General features: G+C 48.7%; 7 protein-coding genes across 7 annotated transcripts; 3 read left to right on the top strand and 4 right to left on the bottom strand.

The window, feature by feature from the left end:
• The first annotated feature begins 478 nt into the window (after positions 1 to 478).
• DFJ58DRAFT_16725 (guanine nucleotide binding protein beta subunit) lies at positions 479 to 1,984 on the top strand. Its single transcript, XM_041378990.1, has 5 exons — positions 479 to 651; positions 702 to 1,041; positions 1,095 to 1,170; positions 1,340 to 1,605; positions 1,659 to 1,984. Exons 1-5 carry the CDS (start codon positions 543 to 545, stop codon positions 1,810 to 1,812), a joined length of 945 nt encoding a protein of 314 aa, XP_041251560.1. The 5' UTR covers positions 479 to 542; the 3' UTR covers positions 1,813 to 1,984.
• DFJ58DRAFT_16777 (uncharacterized protein) lies at positions 1,803 to 3,221 on the bottom strand. The gene is made up of 5 exons (XM_041378995.1): positions 3,190 to 3,221; positions 2,978 to 3,141; positions 2,817 to 2,924; positions 2,161 to 2,753; positions 1,803 to 2,111 (listed from the first exon to the last, which is right to left on the bottom strand). The coding sequence occupies exons 2-5, from the start codon at positions 3,008 to 3,010 to the stop codon at positions 1,955 to 1,957; spliced, it is 891 nt and encodes a 296-aa protein (XP_041251559.1). The 5' UTR covers positions 3,011 to 3,141; positions 3,190 to 3,221; the 3' UTR covers positions 1,803 to 1,954.
• On the top strand, positions 3,145 to 5,953 carry DFJ58DRAFT_753931 (major facilitator superfamily domain-containing protein). The gene is made up of 17 exons (XM_041387960.1): positions 3,145 to 3,423; positions 3,473 to 3,563; positions 3,625 to 3,690; positions 3,747 to 3,763; positions 3,824 to 3,907; positions 3,962 to 4,000; positions 4,047 to 4,067; positions 4,123 to 4,159; positions 4,207 to 4,278; positions 4,335 to 4,524; positions 4,572 to 4,622; positions 4,668 to 4,802; positions 4,857 to 4,979; positions 5,037 to 5,199; positions 5,250 to 5,318; positions 5,373 to 5,491; positions 5,545 to 5,953. The coding sequence occupies exons 2-17, from the start codon at positions 3,539 to 3,541 to the stop codon at positions 5,726 to 5,728; spliced, it is 1,395 nt and encodes a 464-aa protein (XP_041251558.1). The 5' UTR covers positions 3,145 to 3,423; positions 3,473 to 3,538; the 3' UTR covers positions 5,729 to 5,953.
• Positions 5,954 to 6,878: 925 nt separating this feature from the next.
• DFJ58DRAFT_740648 (uncharacterized protein) lies at positions 6,879 to 8,197 on the top strand (the record flags this gene model as incomplete). Its single annotated transcript, XM_041387095.1, has 3 exons — positions 6,879 to 6,992; positions 7,051 to 7,071; positions 7,127 to 8,197. The coding sequence occupies 3 exons, from the start codon at positions 6,879 to 6,881 to the stop codon at positions 8,195 to 8,197; spliced, it is 1,206 nt and encodes a 401-aa protein (XP_041251557.1).
• Positions 8,198 to 10,357: 2,160 nt separating this feature from the next.
• Positions 10,358 to 11,085, bottom strand: DFJ58DRAFT_720830 (uncharacterized protein; the record flags this gene model as incomplete). Its single annotated transcript, XM_041384741.1, has 4 exons — positions 10,358 to 10,634; positions 10,705 to 10,864; positions 10,912 to 10,920; positions 10,986 to 11,085. The coding sequence occupies 4 exons, from the start codon at positions 11,083 to 11,085 to the stop codon at positions 10,358 to 10,360; spliced, it is 546 nt and encodes a 181-aa protein (XP_041251556.1).
• Positions 11,086 to 13,343: 2,258 nt separating this feature from the next.
• DFJ58DRAFT_620420 (uncharacterized protein) lies at positions 13,344 to 13,520 on the bottom strand (the record flags this gene model as incomplete). The annotated part of the gene is made up of 1 exon (XM_041381029.1): positions 13,344 to 13,520. A coding segment is annotated over one exon (177 nt), but the record flags the coding sequence as incomplete, so codon positions are not given.
• An 863-nt stretch (positions 13,521 to 14,383) lies between these two features.
• Positions 14,384 to 14,853, bottom strand: DFJ58DRAFT_644314 (uncharacterized protein; the record flags this gene model as incomplete). Its single annotated transcript, XM_041381397.1, has 2 exons — positions 14,384 to 14,544; positions 14,598 to 14,853. Coding segments are annotated over 2 exons (417 nt in total), but the record flags the coding sequence as incomplete, so codon positions are not given.
• Positions 14,854 to 16,019: the final 1,166 nt, after the last annotated feature.

The raw sequence follows: 16,019 nt of genomic DNA, 5'->3' as shown, positions 1-16,019 counted from the left end.
TTCCGCTCAATAGCGCTCGACCGTCACGGTTGCCAGACAGTCTACTAGCTCCATTCAAGTCTCAAGGGAACTTCGAAATAGAATAGGTTGCATAAAGATCATCGGAATTGATACACCAGCTCAATTGTATACGTAGGGTATGAAATTCTTCCATGGGATCCGTGCCTATTAACAGAACAGAGTCAGCTAAAGCACTGCGGAGTGTAATGAGAAAAGTATCAGAGATCTTGGTGGAAAATTGGTCTCATCGGACTAGCCTCTGAAGTAGCAAATATTGAAAGAATAACATCATAAATAAATGATACGCAGTCACGCAGACTCACCAGCATTGCTTCAAAGTTGGCAAGATTCCCGGATTCCCCGGGGGTTAGCGTCACATTGTCAGCGCGCGTGCACGTTGTGAAGAACGGTAAATTTGGGAGGTTCATAAAGCGGAATATGCCGGGGAACTATGCAGCTAAAGTCACGGTGGCTGTCACGTCACGTCTAACCTTAGGCCATACTCATCTGCGTCCCTCTCGATATCCAGCGACTTACGACTTATGGCTGAATCCTTGCGTTTCCTTGGCTCCCTCCCCGGCCACAAGGGATGGGTTACTGCAATTGCCACCTCTTCGGAGAACCCAGACATGATTCTGACGGCTTCCCGAGGTATGAGTGGCATTTTTGCATACCTTTCGTTAGTTGACTTTATGGCCCAGACAAGACCATCATTGTTTGGCAGCTTACTCGCGATGAGGACACGTATGGCTACCCCAAACGAATTCTTCACGGCCACAACCACTTCGTCTCTGACATTGTCATCTCCTCCGATGGACAATTCGCCCTTTCCTCGTCTTGGGACCACACCCTGCGTCTCTGGGATCTGAACACTGGCCAGACCACTCGCAGATTCGTCGGCCACACCTCCGATGTCTTGTCCGTCAGCTTCAGCGCAGACAACAGACAGATCGTCTCTGGTTCGCGTGACCGAACAATCAAACTTTGGAACACCCTTGGAGAGTGCAAGTATGATATCAAGGATGACGGTCACACTGAGTGGTGCGTGGGAGTCATGCTTTAAAAGAAGTTCATACCCTGACAATACGATCTAGGGTGTCATGCGTGCGCTTCAGCCCCAACGTCATGAACCCTGTTATTGTGTCTTGTGGATGGGACAAGGTTGTAAAGGTGAGCTTTCCGTAAAATTCATATCACTGGCCACCCTAGTCTAGTGGCGTTATATCTTTATTTGCTACTTCGGGAGTGATCACTCGATGAGATGATGTTTTCCATTAAAGATCTATGATTCGCTCGTAGCAATGTCCTGGTACACTCAGTGCTAATACCAATTTGATAGGTCTGGGAACTCTCTAAGTTCAAATTGAAGACCAACCACTACGGCCACACCGGCTACATCAACACCATCTCTGTCTCTCCTGACGGTTCCCTTGCTGCATCAGGTGGCAAGGACGGCATTACCATGCTTTGGGACCTGAACGAGGGCAAGCACCTTTACTCGCTTGAGGCTGGTGACATTGTCAATGCTCTTGTGTTCTCGCCCAACCGCTACTGGCTATGCGCTGCCACTGCCAGCTGCGTTAAAATCTTTGACCTCGAGAGCAAGTACGTACTTCTAGATTTTGTTATGACATCTAGCTTATCGGCGTGATCCCTAGGTCAATCGTTGACGAGCTCAAGCCCAGCTTCACTGACGTTGGCCCCAACTCACGGGAACCCGAGTGTGTGTCGATCGCATGGTCAGCAGACGGGCAGACGTTGTTCGGTGGTTTCACTGACAACCTTGTTCGTGTCTGGACTGTCACTTCTTAAAATCCTCCGGGGAAATTGCGTGGCGGAGGACACCTTGACGTTTTACCCTATGCATCGTGTTTACTGTAGCTGGCTGCTTGCACCTCCAAAAAAAAACATTGCATCTCTCAATTCCTGGTAAAATCTATGACTTAATGAACATTCACAAAACTCCTGGAGTCTCAGCTTCCTGCACGTTTCGTTGACGTTCCGCGTAATCCCAGCGATCCAGGCCTCCGAAGTCAATCTTCATCGCGCCAGAAGACAAGTTTACTTGCAATTCGCAGATGTGAGATACCCTAGCTCTCCAGCTATCAGCCCTACAACGATAATTAGCACTGGTGACCAAGTGTATTTCATCGGCCTCACGTTGCTGTTCCATACATGTCCGAGCTGGTCTGACTGACCACCCGCACGCATTGATCACTGTTGGACTTCGCGTCGTATATCCATAGGTTTTTTCCCACATAGACCTCCTGCCAGCCACTTGAGTCAACTAATCTGTTTGGGGGCCTGATGCGTTTGGTATCTGGTGGAGGAGTGGGAGCTTGTCGGACATCCACATCATTAAAAAGGCGAAGCGCAGCCAGATTTGAGATGTTGGTTAACAGAGCACGTTCCTGGGGTAGAGATGGATTGACGACGTGAAAGATTGCACTGAGCGAGTTCTCATCATCAGATTCATCGCTGTCATCTTCTGCTGTGGTAGTTGCAGCGGTGCCATTCGGACTTGCTTTGTTGGGCTCAGGTTGATCGTCCATCATCGTGACATCTTCCAAAGGACTGGCTGTAAACTCCTTCTCTCCTTCTTCCAATCGACTGCAGAAAGCCAGCCAAGCAGCCTCATCGGAAAAATCAGTCCGCAAAAGGATTCCCAGCTCTTCTCTGCTAGTCGACGCTTCGTCAAAAGGATCAACATCCATGTGAAAATCCGCATTGTCATCAGTACCGCCAGCAGTGTTCTGAGATACGTTTGAATGCCGGGGATCTTATGTGGGCAAGATCATGATTTGCTCAGTGCTTACAGATGATAACGTTTTCTCGCCCGAGGACCAGAATTTTTGTGCAACCCGGAGCTTCCATCGTCTGCGACCTTCGTTTGGCGATTGGCTCTTAGTCGATGCGTAGTGAATCTGTGATAATGAAGAACTCAGTTTGGGCCTTTGAGAGAAGTGACTGAACCCACGAGTAACCATTCTACGAAAGGACTGGAAGACATTTTATGTGGATATGCGAGGACGTCGGTGTTACAACAATGTTAAACATTGCCTGATTGTTTTGCCAGGTCACCACGACATCACCAACACCGAATTGCAAACTCAACCGTTAACCGGCACTTCAGTCCGGCAACTTCAGTCCATAATTAGTTCAAAGGCGTCATAGACTCCATGGGCTTACCGGGCATTTTTTTGATCAAAACTTCAAGGAACATGGCCGATTATCGCGCGATTAATGTCCGTAGAAGGAAGATACTCTCATACATGGGCACAAATTATCGGTCCGCATTTCCAGTGGAAGGAGATGATATGATGGGTTGGTGTGGTCATAGGACCTGCGCAGCACTCACACTTCATACCCAATTGGTGTGGATATATGGGGGGCCCCGCCAGGTTGTGTGATCCGATATCTATGGTGCCCCATGGCTACTCGGATTCAAATCATTTGCTGACCTCTAATCCAGTCGTGTTCCGTAATATAAGCGTCGAATGGTTCTCAGGCATACAGACGCGTGCCCATCCTTACCTGCATGGCGCCTCCTACAGGAACTACCGGTAAGCACTGAGCACAGGCTCATTTCCGATGTCTAGACGAGAATGATTGAACGGAACGCAGGAACTCAACTCAGCCGAAGGCAATGGGCCTTTGCGTTCGCTCTTGTGACATCTCTATTCTTTACTTGTGAGTCGTAGATCTCCTTGTGGTGTTGGGACCGAATAACAGAAGTCGAACTGCAGGGGGTTTTGCTTATGGTGTATGAATTTACTGCGTTTGCAAATTTATTCCTCCAGCTGATCGAAACTTTCGATAACAGCTTCTTGATGTGCTCAACGCACACTTCCAGACCGTATTCGGGATCTCTAAGCTTCAGAGTACGCTCTTACAATTGGCATACTTTGTAAGTGTCTAGTCCTTGGTGATGGTGTGATAGATCCCGCTAATCGCGAGTTAGGGTGCCTATTTCGTGTGGGCACCGTTCGCGGGTATATTTGTGAGTAACATCATTGTTTCCTCTAGAGCAATACTGATGGAAGCAGATGAGACGAGTAGGATACAAGGTGACCTATTATCTGGAGATCCACAAACCAGATACCGAACAGATTTCACTTATAGAAAGGCATCCATATCGGCCTTAGCTTGTACTCCATTGGTATTGGTGTCCTCATTCGTAAAATGCACAGACTCACCATTTCTTAGGCGCCGTATTCTTCTGGCCATCCGCGAAATACGAAAGTTATGGAGGGTTCGTCGGGAGTACATTCGTAATCGGTAATTTAACCCGCAAGAACTATATCCCCATCGTACTGATATCTTATCCTACCCAGGTTGCGGCCTCTCAACACTCGAGGTCGCGGCCAACTCTTACATATCTGTGCTTGGCACGCCTCAGTATGCCGCCGCCCGTTTGAATTTCAGTCAAGGGTTCCAAGGTGTCGCATCCTTTGCTGGACCTTTGATCGCTTCGCGCTGGTTTTTCACTGGTGCCAATGCGACCAGTCTTGGCACTGTGCAATGGTTTGTCTGATAGCTTTTGCGCAAAAGCCGTACTAAACTTTCATTAGGGTCTATCTCGCAGTTGCTGGCCTCGGCGTAGTACTCAATATACTATTTTTGTGAGGCTGATTTCTGCATGACGGACAAGTCCTAACCTTCAACAGCTTCTGCAACCTACCTGAAATCACAGAAGATGCTTTGGCTGAAGAGATAGATGAAGTCGGCATCACAGATGGCCAAGGACCTTTCCGGCAGCAATATCGCTGTATCTTTGGGTTTGTTGCCCAGACTGCCTACGTGTGCGTTTGTCTAGTTCTCTCCATCCTGTGTAGTGAGCCTTAAATATGGCACAGTGGTGCACAAGTTACTATCGCCTCTTTCGCCGTCAACTTCCTCGTCGACCAAGGAATTGGTATCGACCAGTCAAAGGCTAGCGAGCTCTTCTCGCTCTGCCAGGTCACCTTCACCGTAGGACGGTGAGACATAACACAGTTTTCTACCTTCATCTCCATTCTCAATTTATTGACTCACAGATTTGTTGGCGTAGTAATACTCAACTTTATCGACCCTGCCTTATTGCTAGCCTTCTACGGGTTTTGTTGTTCGCTGTTCTGCCTCCTGGTCTCCCAGCTTCCTGGGTATAACGCTGTCGCATGTCTCTTCTGTCTGTTCTTCTTCGAATCCATTTGCTATCCTGTACGTGTCTTCTCTATTTGAGCTACAACTCATTTCTCATGTACTTTCAGTGTATCTTCACCCTAGGTACTAAGAACCTCGGAGTGCACACCAAGCGGGGCTCTGGTCTTATTGTTATGGTGGGTCTTTGCGTCTACTGGCTGTGCTCAATTCAAGGTTCTCACTAAACTCAGGGTGTCGGGGGAGGGGCTTGGTACCCACCTGCACAAGGTGGCCTCGCCGACAAAACATCTACCCAACACTCGTATCTTGTCCCATTGTCAGGTTACATCGCCATGACCATTTACGCCGTGTAAGATCCGGCATCTTTTAAAATAAATTTGCGTTGTTCTAAGCTCTATACAGCGGCCTTGTTGTCGACCAGGCGAGGAAGAACGGATTCTCATTCCGCAACCGCGATGAGCTTACCGCCAACTTGAACAACGCCACCAGCAATTTATCCCCAACTGAGTCGCTCCCTGATGATGCGAAAGGACGTTCGAGCAGTGAAAAGAAGTTGTCCAGTGATGAACTAGTTAGGGTCGCATGAAAATACATTCACGATAGAGGAAGAGTACCATGACCTTTACAATATGTAGATAAGCATTCGCTACCCCACAGATATTATTACATGTCTATGTATATAACGATGTCACTGCCATCCGGTGAGTATCTATAAATGATGGCTGAATAACGTGAGTGTGTATGACATTCATCGCCGATGTCCTTGAACCGCACATGATCTATGATTTACCCGAATGTAACTCAAACCAATCAAATTGACAGACAACTCCTACCGGTCGAGTGTATGGTCGCACGAGCTTGCCGATGAATGTCATTGACGCAGGAACATCACAACCACGGGTTTGAAAAGACTCCATTTCAGCGCACCCCTACAAAGAGAGGAAAGCCGCCATTGCTGGGAGAGCAGGAGAATGAGGACAGTTCTGCTGCAGCGTGCATGTCGTGCTCAGATGCTGAACTGGCGTACTCCATGCAGATGCATTCAGAACACTGGAAGCACACATGAGTTCTGGATAACATGCGGCAACGACAGGTTTGCGCCGAGTACATGTCGAGGAGATCGCGCTGCGCTGGAGAGCCGGAGGAGTCTCCGGCTAAATAATAGCCAGTAGCTTTAGACTGTCGATGTCACAGCTACATAGAGTTGCCTATGCTAGAATGTGCTTGGATTGCTGATGTGCCTAGAAAATGGTAAAGTCGGTATCTTAGATTGGAATTGAGACTGGGCACGGGATATATCTTGAGAGTCGAAACGACCCTCGCGGAGCTTGAAGGTGAGTCCCTTTTCATGGACAGACTATCACATAAAGGCGCAATGACTGGGATCAGTCAGGATGGACCTCCGAGGATCTATACACCGCAAAAATGTTGTCCGCAGGTTTCGAACCAACTCCAAGAGAAACAGATTTTAATTCTGTTGTGGGAACTGCTTGGCTAAGGCCAGTTAGACAGACCTCGGAGGGCACCTGGTTTCTCGAAAGTCCAGTCCGGCCGGCCGTCCTCCATCCTGTCTGTTCAGCGAAAGCCATAAGTACTTAAATTTTAAATCGTGCATATGTTCATTGTTGATAGATTTGCCTACGCGAGCGGGGTTTCGGGCACAACCGTTTTGAATTTCAAATCACAGGCTCAAACAATTTGAACTTGTTAAGAACCCTATTGAACCTTGCAAGCACATGTACTCTGCGTTAGACGACCGACAACATACAGACACGATCGATGCCATGACAGTCAACTCAAAAGCAACATTTTCCTCTGTCTCGGATATCATTGGTGCGCTGCAAAACATCGTAAGCATCCAGTGTCTTAGGCACTGGTCTGCATATAATAATAAACAATTTACATCAGCTCGCTCATTCACAAGTAATCGTATGTCAATTGAGTTATAATGCACGTATCGATGTCAGTGATTCACGATGACTAGATACCAGACCTCGAAACCCAGTATCCTATTAGCAATACGAACTACTCTGCCTTCAAGCTCGATTACCAGAACATCAGTGCCATTGTTACCGAACGCCAGCAGCAATTGGATGCAGTATCCTACGAAATCTCACTTTTCGAAACAGTCATAGATAGTATCAACTGTATTCACCGGCAACTGGTCGCGAAGAAGAACAAGATCACTCAGTCCATGAATTCGCACAAGCGACTTGTATCAGCTCTCTGGCGCTTGCCAGCCGAAGTCCTATCCCAGATTTTTGCTCACTGTCTCCCAATTGGGCACCGCTTGTCGCCCGCGTCAGAGGCAGTTCCTATGCTGTTGACAAGAATATGTCGACGATGGAGGGAGGTTGCTGTGGATATGCCCAGTTTGTGGCACAGACTATCTGTGGGCAAAGACTGGCAGCGAAGAGCCTTCTGCTATGAGGCATGGCTCAAGCGATCACGAGGGCGTCCGCTCTCGTTGGAACTCCCGTGTCACAAAAATAACTGGACCGAGCTACAAAGCCTTCTTCAGCCCTACATAAATCAAGTCTCATCTCTATCTCTTAATTTTGACCGCAACGCCTTCCAACCTGAGGTTATGATATCGGACTTCCTAGCACTTGAGGAGCTGACCATATCATTGGATTGTAATAATCTTGTGGCTGCCGTCATCCGTTTTCTCTCGCAACCGCCATGCACTCTGCGCAGTCTCACGGTAATGGGGGTGTTCTTCGACATGGAGTACGCAATCCTACATGCAATCCCGCCTGGGGCCCACCTCACAAATATCCAGATTGACCTAGACGAACCAAGTGCGTTCCCCCAATTGCTCCGTTTATGCCCCAGCCTCTCCTCCTTGACGATATATACAATATTCGACGCCATGGAGGCCTTGGAGCCATTCACGCACACCAACTCCAATCCTTACGGATCTTTTCCGACGATATTTATGACGACGACACAGAGTAATCTTAACCTATTCGATACCCTCTCACTGCCCAATTGCGCTCTCTCGAAGCTCGCGATATATACCCATGGCCTCATGAGGAATTCAAGGCATTTTTGACGCGTCAAAGTGTCCCCTGGAGAGCCTGACTCTCGGCTTCGAAGTATTGCTAAACAGATGAGCAACGAGCAGAATACGTTGCCCTTATTCCTTCTCTCAGAGTATCTCAGAGTACTAGTTAATGAGATGAGTTATTCCTTGCATTAGAGGTTGCTTTGTCTAAACAGAGTTGGTTGTTACGGATTTGCGAAATGACGATGTCAGGTTCCAGACGGAATCAAACCTACACCATTATGATCTATGTATTCTACGCAACTAATTTAAAAACTCAAATTCTATAACGACCTTGTAGGTTCTTTCCATGATCAAGATAAGCCGCTGACTTCGGAGAAGCACCACGCTATACTAGTAGCTTCAGATACCGCCGGACTTTCGAGAATTCCTGTTTCTTGGAGAAAACCATCCATGAGTCAATGTCAACGTTTGTTCCGATAGAAAAAAAACTGCCTATCAGCAGGTTTCGAACCTGCGCAAGCCAAGAGAAACAGATTTCGATTCCGTTCTGGTAACTAATTGGCTAACACCAGTTAGGATGAGCTTCTGAGTAAATCATCCAAGAGTGAATATCAAGGTGTGGATGTGAAAAAATTTAACCTGGTCGGCGGATTTCGAAACCGCGCAGTCCAAGAGATTCTAATCCTGTAATGATAACCACTTGGTGAGGACCAGTTAAGATGATCTGAAACGCCGCTCATGCGGCAGCCTGAGGTTCCTGACTCCGGCTAGCCAACACTAGCGAACAATCAGACGACGGATAACGTGGATGAGTGTAAGGCTGAGTATGAGTTCGACAGGGAATTGTGAACAAAACGATGCAGAATCGAGACGAGTGCAGAAGTATTGAGACGAGTAGGAAAACGTTGGAGACGGAGACTTTCTGAGAGGCTTTCGGTCGTACTTGGAGCGGGGGTCTGACTATAGGATTCGCTCTAGGTATGAGTGTACATTGGTAGTATATATACGTTTCGAATACTTGATGGCGAAGTGAAAACACTTGATGAAGGAACCGAAATGCGAGCACAAGGTAAGGTACTGAATGGTAAGATGAAAAGAAGAGATGTATCCGCGTGACTCGGATGCGAAGAGTACTAGTGTTACTCGTCGGCATCAGTGGCTCACGCGGAAGACTCCCAACGTATGGTTCGTGCGTCTTGTTTTTGAAGCGCGGTCGGTGCGTAAAGGTCAGTCAGTCCTTACATGAGCATGTGCACTGGCAGTTACTGGGATTCGGCGGTACGGCCGAAGTTCCTTCTATCAAGGTTTGACTACGGGAGACTTTAGTGTGACAGACACTTGCACACCCTTGGCAGCACTTTAGCGCCCGTCTCACGATCTATTAGGTGGGGTTTTCTATGTTGCAGCAAACCTACCTGTGAGGTATGCCTCTCCACAGAGGCTCCCTGTAATTGCCACAAGAGGTCCCTGCCCTTTCCTTAGTGTACTGCCTCTGTACTCCCAGAGGTTTCGCGAGGGTAGGTATCAAGCGCGCGAGGCCGTGCAGCACCCTCACTGTTTAAATAGTTGGTTCATATGTTTTACAATACATGTTTCAAACACGGTGAATTCTCAATACTATCATGATGGTGCAAACAGACAGTATATTTGGTGTCAATAGGACAGAGACACTAACAACTCGAAGAAGCCATGAACGTGAAAGGATAAGACATTCAAACCACGAAGAAAATACACACTCGTTGTCCCTCTCTAACTAGTAACAGGCCATCTATACTCATCATCACCCCATGCCGGTCCTGATATTCACAAATACAAGACAAGCTTGTATTGTGCTCGAGCGTGTACGCAGATGGAAGAGCGTGACATTGCAGACAACTGGTGAAGGGACAGAGTAAGGATAGAAGGCAATATGATGCCGCACTTGAATCAACAGGATCACGTGCACGAATGCTGTGCCGATTAGTATATGCATGACGGGAGGCTCGCGAAGGAATGAAACAGAGGTTCACGAGGGTCAAATAGAGGCTCTCAAGGGTCATATTAATTGCGTGAACATGAGAGAGAGGCACGAGCGGCTCACAGATCAAGTTCTCTCCTACAGGCTGCGAACTGACAAGCTGATCAATTTCTCCTTCGTCCTCGGTAGCGGGATTGCTGACTCCTGTGTCTTCATTGTTGATAGCGGCGATCTGTGGGATGAGGTTGCTATGACTGGGTCCAGCAACTGGCGAATGTTGCTGAATCGCCTTCAACCTCCAGGAGGGCGGCGCCAGTGGTACCTCTACGAACATACGGAGTCTGCGCTGAATTAGATGACGTGGGGCCAGAAGTTGAATGAGAGGTGTTGTGCAGACGGGTCAGGCCAAGCCTATCTATGCGTCCATTGGCAAACATTCGTCGCCCGCGAGTGTGAAGTGAATTAATGGGGCGCTTCTCCAACGATGACAGGGACACAGTGAGGCCGTAAGACCTTTGCGAGCGTCTGTCGCAACAGATTTGACGGTGAGGGGCGTTTTTCTTGAGGGCATCCTGCAAGTTTGAAGCGCTCATACCTTGTGAGGTCGTGTATGCCCTTGCTCTTTGCCAGTGTCAAACGTCTCTCGCCGGGCAGAAGGATTTTGTCAGGGTAGTTTTCGAGGATACACCCACGATGGGCTAGAACGGTAGGTAGTGTCTTCCATGGGAAGTTTCCCCCTCGTCCTTCTAGGGTCCCTGTAAAATACTTAGCTGCTCTATACTATGATGTGAATGACACTTACCGAGAAGCGCTGTCAACCCACCAATGATGCAAGGTATTCCATCAAGGAGCCTCCATCCCTCAGGGATCACGGACCTGTCGCGACTCCAACCATTTGTCCAACACCTCCTGGGTGTTCCACCTTGTAGCGCGATGCCAAACGTTCGAGAACATGATCGAGCTGAGTGAGATCCATGAAAAAGAAAAAGCAAGAGGGAGGAGTGTATAGGAACCACATAACTTCCATTCGATAATCGATTCTCTTGTTGTCATCAATGATCGATAGAAGCGACACATGAGAGCGACACACCGGACGAAGTAATTTGAATGCCAAATGCCTTCATATATTATGTGCACGCTGCATGGTCAGAGCCACTGTGGTGAAGTTGTTAGTGCTGTGGTGATTTCGCAGACTCTTATGTTCAATCCTTCGACTATGCACTTTTTGATCTCTTCATTTTTTTTTTGCGGGAGTGACATGGATCACGCGTGAAATACAAAAGCAAATTAGTTTATTCAGAAGGAGGCACTGCATTCAACTTGAGACAGGAAAGCATGGGGTAACAAAATGACAGTCACTACACTAAAAAGGTGAAAGGAAAGGTATCAGCAGGAGTCTGCCTACTAAAGGGCACAGAGAAATGTTGGTAAAAGCAAGCACAAGAAAAAAGGTATCAGCGGCGGTCTGCCCATCTATTAGTATCTCCATAGTACCTCCCATCCTGACCGCGCATGCCTTGATAGTAGAGGTCTGATGGATGCCTGCGGTCATCATAGCGGTCATCGTAACCTTCACCAGGTGAGTCGTAACGAGGAGGATAATGGTTGTATCCCATAGGTACACCGTGACGAGCATACCGAGCTTCTTCAAGATTACGGGCGCAGTGAAAAGGCCGTGGGGATTGAGGCTGCTAGTAGGATGGGGATGGGTGCGAATGGTATTGTTCCATCATAAAGTGAGTCGTGCGCCTCACGATAGTGACCTGGCATCGTGTGGGTAGGACGGTCCCTCCTGAGAGTGTACTGAGGGATCATGAGAATGATGCAGATGATCAGCGCAATGGCACAGAAGCCTCGCGAGGGTGAAGCAGAGGTCCACGTAATTGCACAGAAGGCTCTCGAGGATGGAGCATAGGCTCTCGCAACGGCACAGAAGGCTCTCGAGAATGATGCAGATGGTCGCAGTGACGGCACAGAAGCCTCGCGAGGGTGAAGCAGAGGCCCACGTAACGGCACAGAAGGCTCACGAGGATATCTGGGGAGCTTGTGCATGTGTGAAGGAGCCTTGCGTGTGATGGGAGCATCGCGTTGAAGCAATGGAGAATGGGCATAGCGGTTGACCACCTCAATATGAGGATCAGTGTGAAGAGGCTCAGGTTGCGGAAGGGACCTCTCCCCAGCAGGATGTGAAGATGGACGGTCCATGGATTGAGCTTGGGGCCTTCCATTCTCGTCATTGCTAGGTATTGAAGGGAAGACGTGGTCTGGAGTGTACTATTTGAGGGTTGGGGGTTGCTCAGAGCCCTCGTGTTGTGAAGCCACACTGGGCATGACTTCTGGTGGCGAAAATGGGGTGACCATAGTAGCTGGCAGTTCAATTGGGGTGGGGTTTGCTGGCTGAGCTGTGGGCTCAGGCTGAGGGTCTGCAAGCACGACACCACCTTTTCCAGCATCTGTTGTTGCCTTTGAGTCCTTTTGACCTGGAGCATCCTCCTCTTCCGAATCGACCAGCATACATCATCTGGTGTACGCGGCGCATGGCTGCCCGGGATGCCTTTGTTACGCGTTTTGGTTTGGGGAGTGCTGCAAATAAGTAAGTTAACAATACTGTAGATACCAAAATGTATATACTACGTACCCTTGGATCTCGGCTGTACGTTGGGAGGACCGTCCCGGATGCGAGCTGCAGGTTGAACAGGCTGGGCAGCTGAATAAGATGGTTAGTGAGTAAAGACAAATGATGTATGTAGCACAAACCTTCATAGCCAGACGAGTGCTCTTCGTCAACAGAAGACGACCCCACAGTTAATGGTGACAGCGGCCCCCCTTTCAATACAGAGGCATCGGATGGTGATGGCTTCGCCTTGGAACGCACACCTTCCTTCTTCAGTTCCATGACAACCTCTGCAGACACACGCTTCTTGGACACCCGAGAAGAACCTCCTGACTTCAATTTCCGTTTCTTCCCGCGTAAATCGTCTTCGTATTCAGTGTCCACCTCCGCTGTCACATCCCTTGAGCCCTCCGAAGTTGAAGTGAGTTCAATGACCTCCTGCGCAGCAGCCTTGGGAGCCATTGGCGCAGTTGGCTTAGCAACAACCCGAAAGGGACGAGCAGGAGGAGGGGCGAGGGGCTTGAAAGAAACAGGCTTGGCGACAACCTTAAAGGGACGAGCAGGGGAGGAGACATGACAGGCGGGGGAGACATGACAGCCTCTCCATCCTCGGGATCACGAGCTCTATTCTTTCCCTTCTTGACTCTGGTCTGTGCAACACTTGTCCCCACACGTTCTGGGCCACCATAGTCTGTATGCCGATCAGCAAACATGCGACGAGCAGATGTGTGCTCCCAAGTGGAAGGAGGAGCCTCTCCGATGATAACCGGCTCTGTTGATTCGATCAATGATGCTACTACAGAAATTGATTAGAATTAGACTACTAAATAGAGACAAAACTTACTGGGTGTATTGGAAGACTTGACCACCCGCATGGTGCCAGCCTTGAAAGCATCAACAAGCGCTGCAACCTCTTTGAACGTCAATACACCTATCCCCTTGTTATTCTTCGACGTCGGATCATGGGATTCACCCGGCATGAGACACTTGTGGGCGGGATACCCTTCTATGTTCAGGCCGCCAGAGGCTAAGGCACTGGGCATCGTTTTCCAGGGGAAATTCTTGTCGGATGCAAACTTCCCACCAAGTTTAGCTATATGAGCATGTCAGGCTGAACTGAAGAACAACTTGAATAGCTACTTACTGACTTGTGTCGCGATTGCTTTCTTGAGCCACCGAGAGATTCATCGCGACCCTCGACTTCGGTGGAAGGAATCGAGTCAGCATCCCGAGAAGCGGCTTCTTCATCATCTTCAGGCAAGTCGTTGAAGGCATCATCAACTACTGCCAGTGAGGTTTTATTGCTATTTCGAAGTTGAATCAGAAAGAGATAGTAAGACACTGGTTGAGACTTACTAGACATGAGCTTTGAGGTGACCGATGATAGTGTCATCATCAGCTCGGCATCGTGTACTCCAGAACTACCAGACCAGAATGAGCGATCATCTCAGTATTGAATACCACCCCCAAGATACTTACCTCTGTGGCGCCTGGTGTAGTATGAACTTGACCGAGGGAGGCGTCTTGATTGACGATTTTGCCACAGACAACCATTGCGGTCTCAAAGCCGAATTTAGCAGCAGCGGTATCAGCCTATAACGAAGACAGTCAGGGCACAACAAGCAGTGAGGCATGAAGGAAGTATACTTACAATACTAAACATCCTTCGATAGTATTTTTGAAACTCTTGTGCGCGTTGAGAGACAGTTTGAGGGGAAGCAGATAGCATTTTCACTTCATCGTGGACAGACAGAATGTCTTTGTATGTGTCTGGAAAGGCCTCTTTGAAGAGGTCATAACATTTTGTCCGAATCGACATACCTAACATCCACGGAACTGTAAGTACGACATCAACAAATATGATAGTAACTTACCCGGAGAGCCTCCGTCTGCAGGAACCTTATACCCAACACGTGCAAGTTCTTGCTCTGTGTGATCCTTGAAGTAACTGCGAGCATATATGTTCCAGAAGTTAGTGCTGACTGTCGTCCGACCTCGACTTTTCAAGAACCAGTTGATGACTTGCTGCACTGGAATTGATGTTGACCGAGAGAGCTCAAGGAATGATTGCTTGATTTCGATGAAAGCAGCTTCGAGGATCGCATTGTTGTTGGCAGACTTCCGTCCGGGAACAAATGGCTGGTCTGACGTCGAGGAAGGTGCGTCTTTGCTGTCCTGAGGATCAGAGAACAGGTCGTTGATGTTTCCTGCATCAACGGAAGCACCACGTTCATGTGGGGAGGGATGATGAGGAGGGTCGGAAAGGCTGTAACTGCTGCCAACATCCTTCAGTGGTGTTGGTGGAATGACATTGGTAGTCATAGGTTCGATTTGATGAGAGCATCCTTCAGCACCCTGAGGTGCTGGAGGTACTGGAGGCTCTGGAGGGGCCGGAGGCTCATGAGAGGGCGCATGCGAGGAGGAAGCCTGGCTGGTGAAACTCGGGCCGGCATCAGAAGACATAAACTGTCCCTGTGTCTCCATGAGCAGTGCCGTGAACGATGCATCATCCATCTGTTCAAAATTTGAGTGCTGTGGCAACCATCCACTCGGTTGTGCATCCATAGTATTGTAAAACATATCCTGTAGAGCTGCAGGATGGGGACGGTTGGGATCGTGGAGATGTGGTGATGGGTGACGAGCCTGAGCAGATGACACATCACCTCCCATGATACCATTACCAGGTGCTGAAGTAACGGTTAGAGCGTCAGGTGGGAACGAGTTTTCCTGACGCCGGATGGCAGCCTCTTTGACAATGCCGACATCGCGCTGCGTAGCCTTGATCCTACTCCATAGTCTGGTTGGAGTTAACTCCACCGAAGGCGTTTTGGGACGACGCCCGCCACCATACTGCTCCTGAATGTAATCTCCGCCAGGAGGAAGATGCATAGATTGAGGGGGTGGGGCTCCTGGTTCGAGGGGGTATGGGTATTCACCGAATGTATGAGTCATAGCTGTGGGATTGTCAGAGACTGTCAGATGCGCTGCGAGGTTGCAAACGTACCAAGATAATGAAATTATTAATATTTGACGGCGAAAATCGAGAGCAGGCAAGGGCGAGAATGCTGAACGAGTGAGTGTTAGCCAGAAAAAAAACTGAACCACCAAGAGAGCAACGTACCACAAAAAGAAAAATATCAGAAGCGAGTGATGTCGGAGCAGATGTGTATGATCTAGCCTTAAGAGACGGTCAATTTTTGAAGAAGGTGAAGGGGGGGAAAACAGAGCCTACCTCGACCAGAGCAGACAAGGGCGAGAATGCTGAACGAGTGAGTGTTAGCCAGAAAAACCGAACA

Source organism: Suillus subalutaceus, assembly GCF_016647625.1.
Source record: "Suillus subalutaceus strain FC151 chromosome Unknown DFJ58scaffold_1, whole genome shotgun sequence".
In the NCBI taxonomy this organism is placed as follows: domain Eukaryota; kingdom Fungi; phylum Basidiomycota; class Agaricomycetes; order Boletales; family Suillaceae; genus Suillus; species Suillus subalutaceus.
This window is presented reverse-complemented; position numbering and strand designations above follow the sequence as displayed.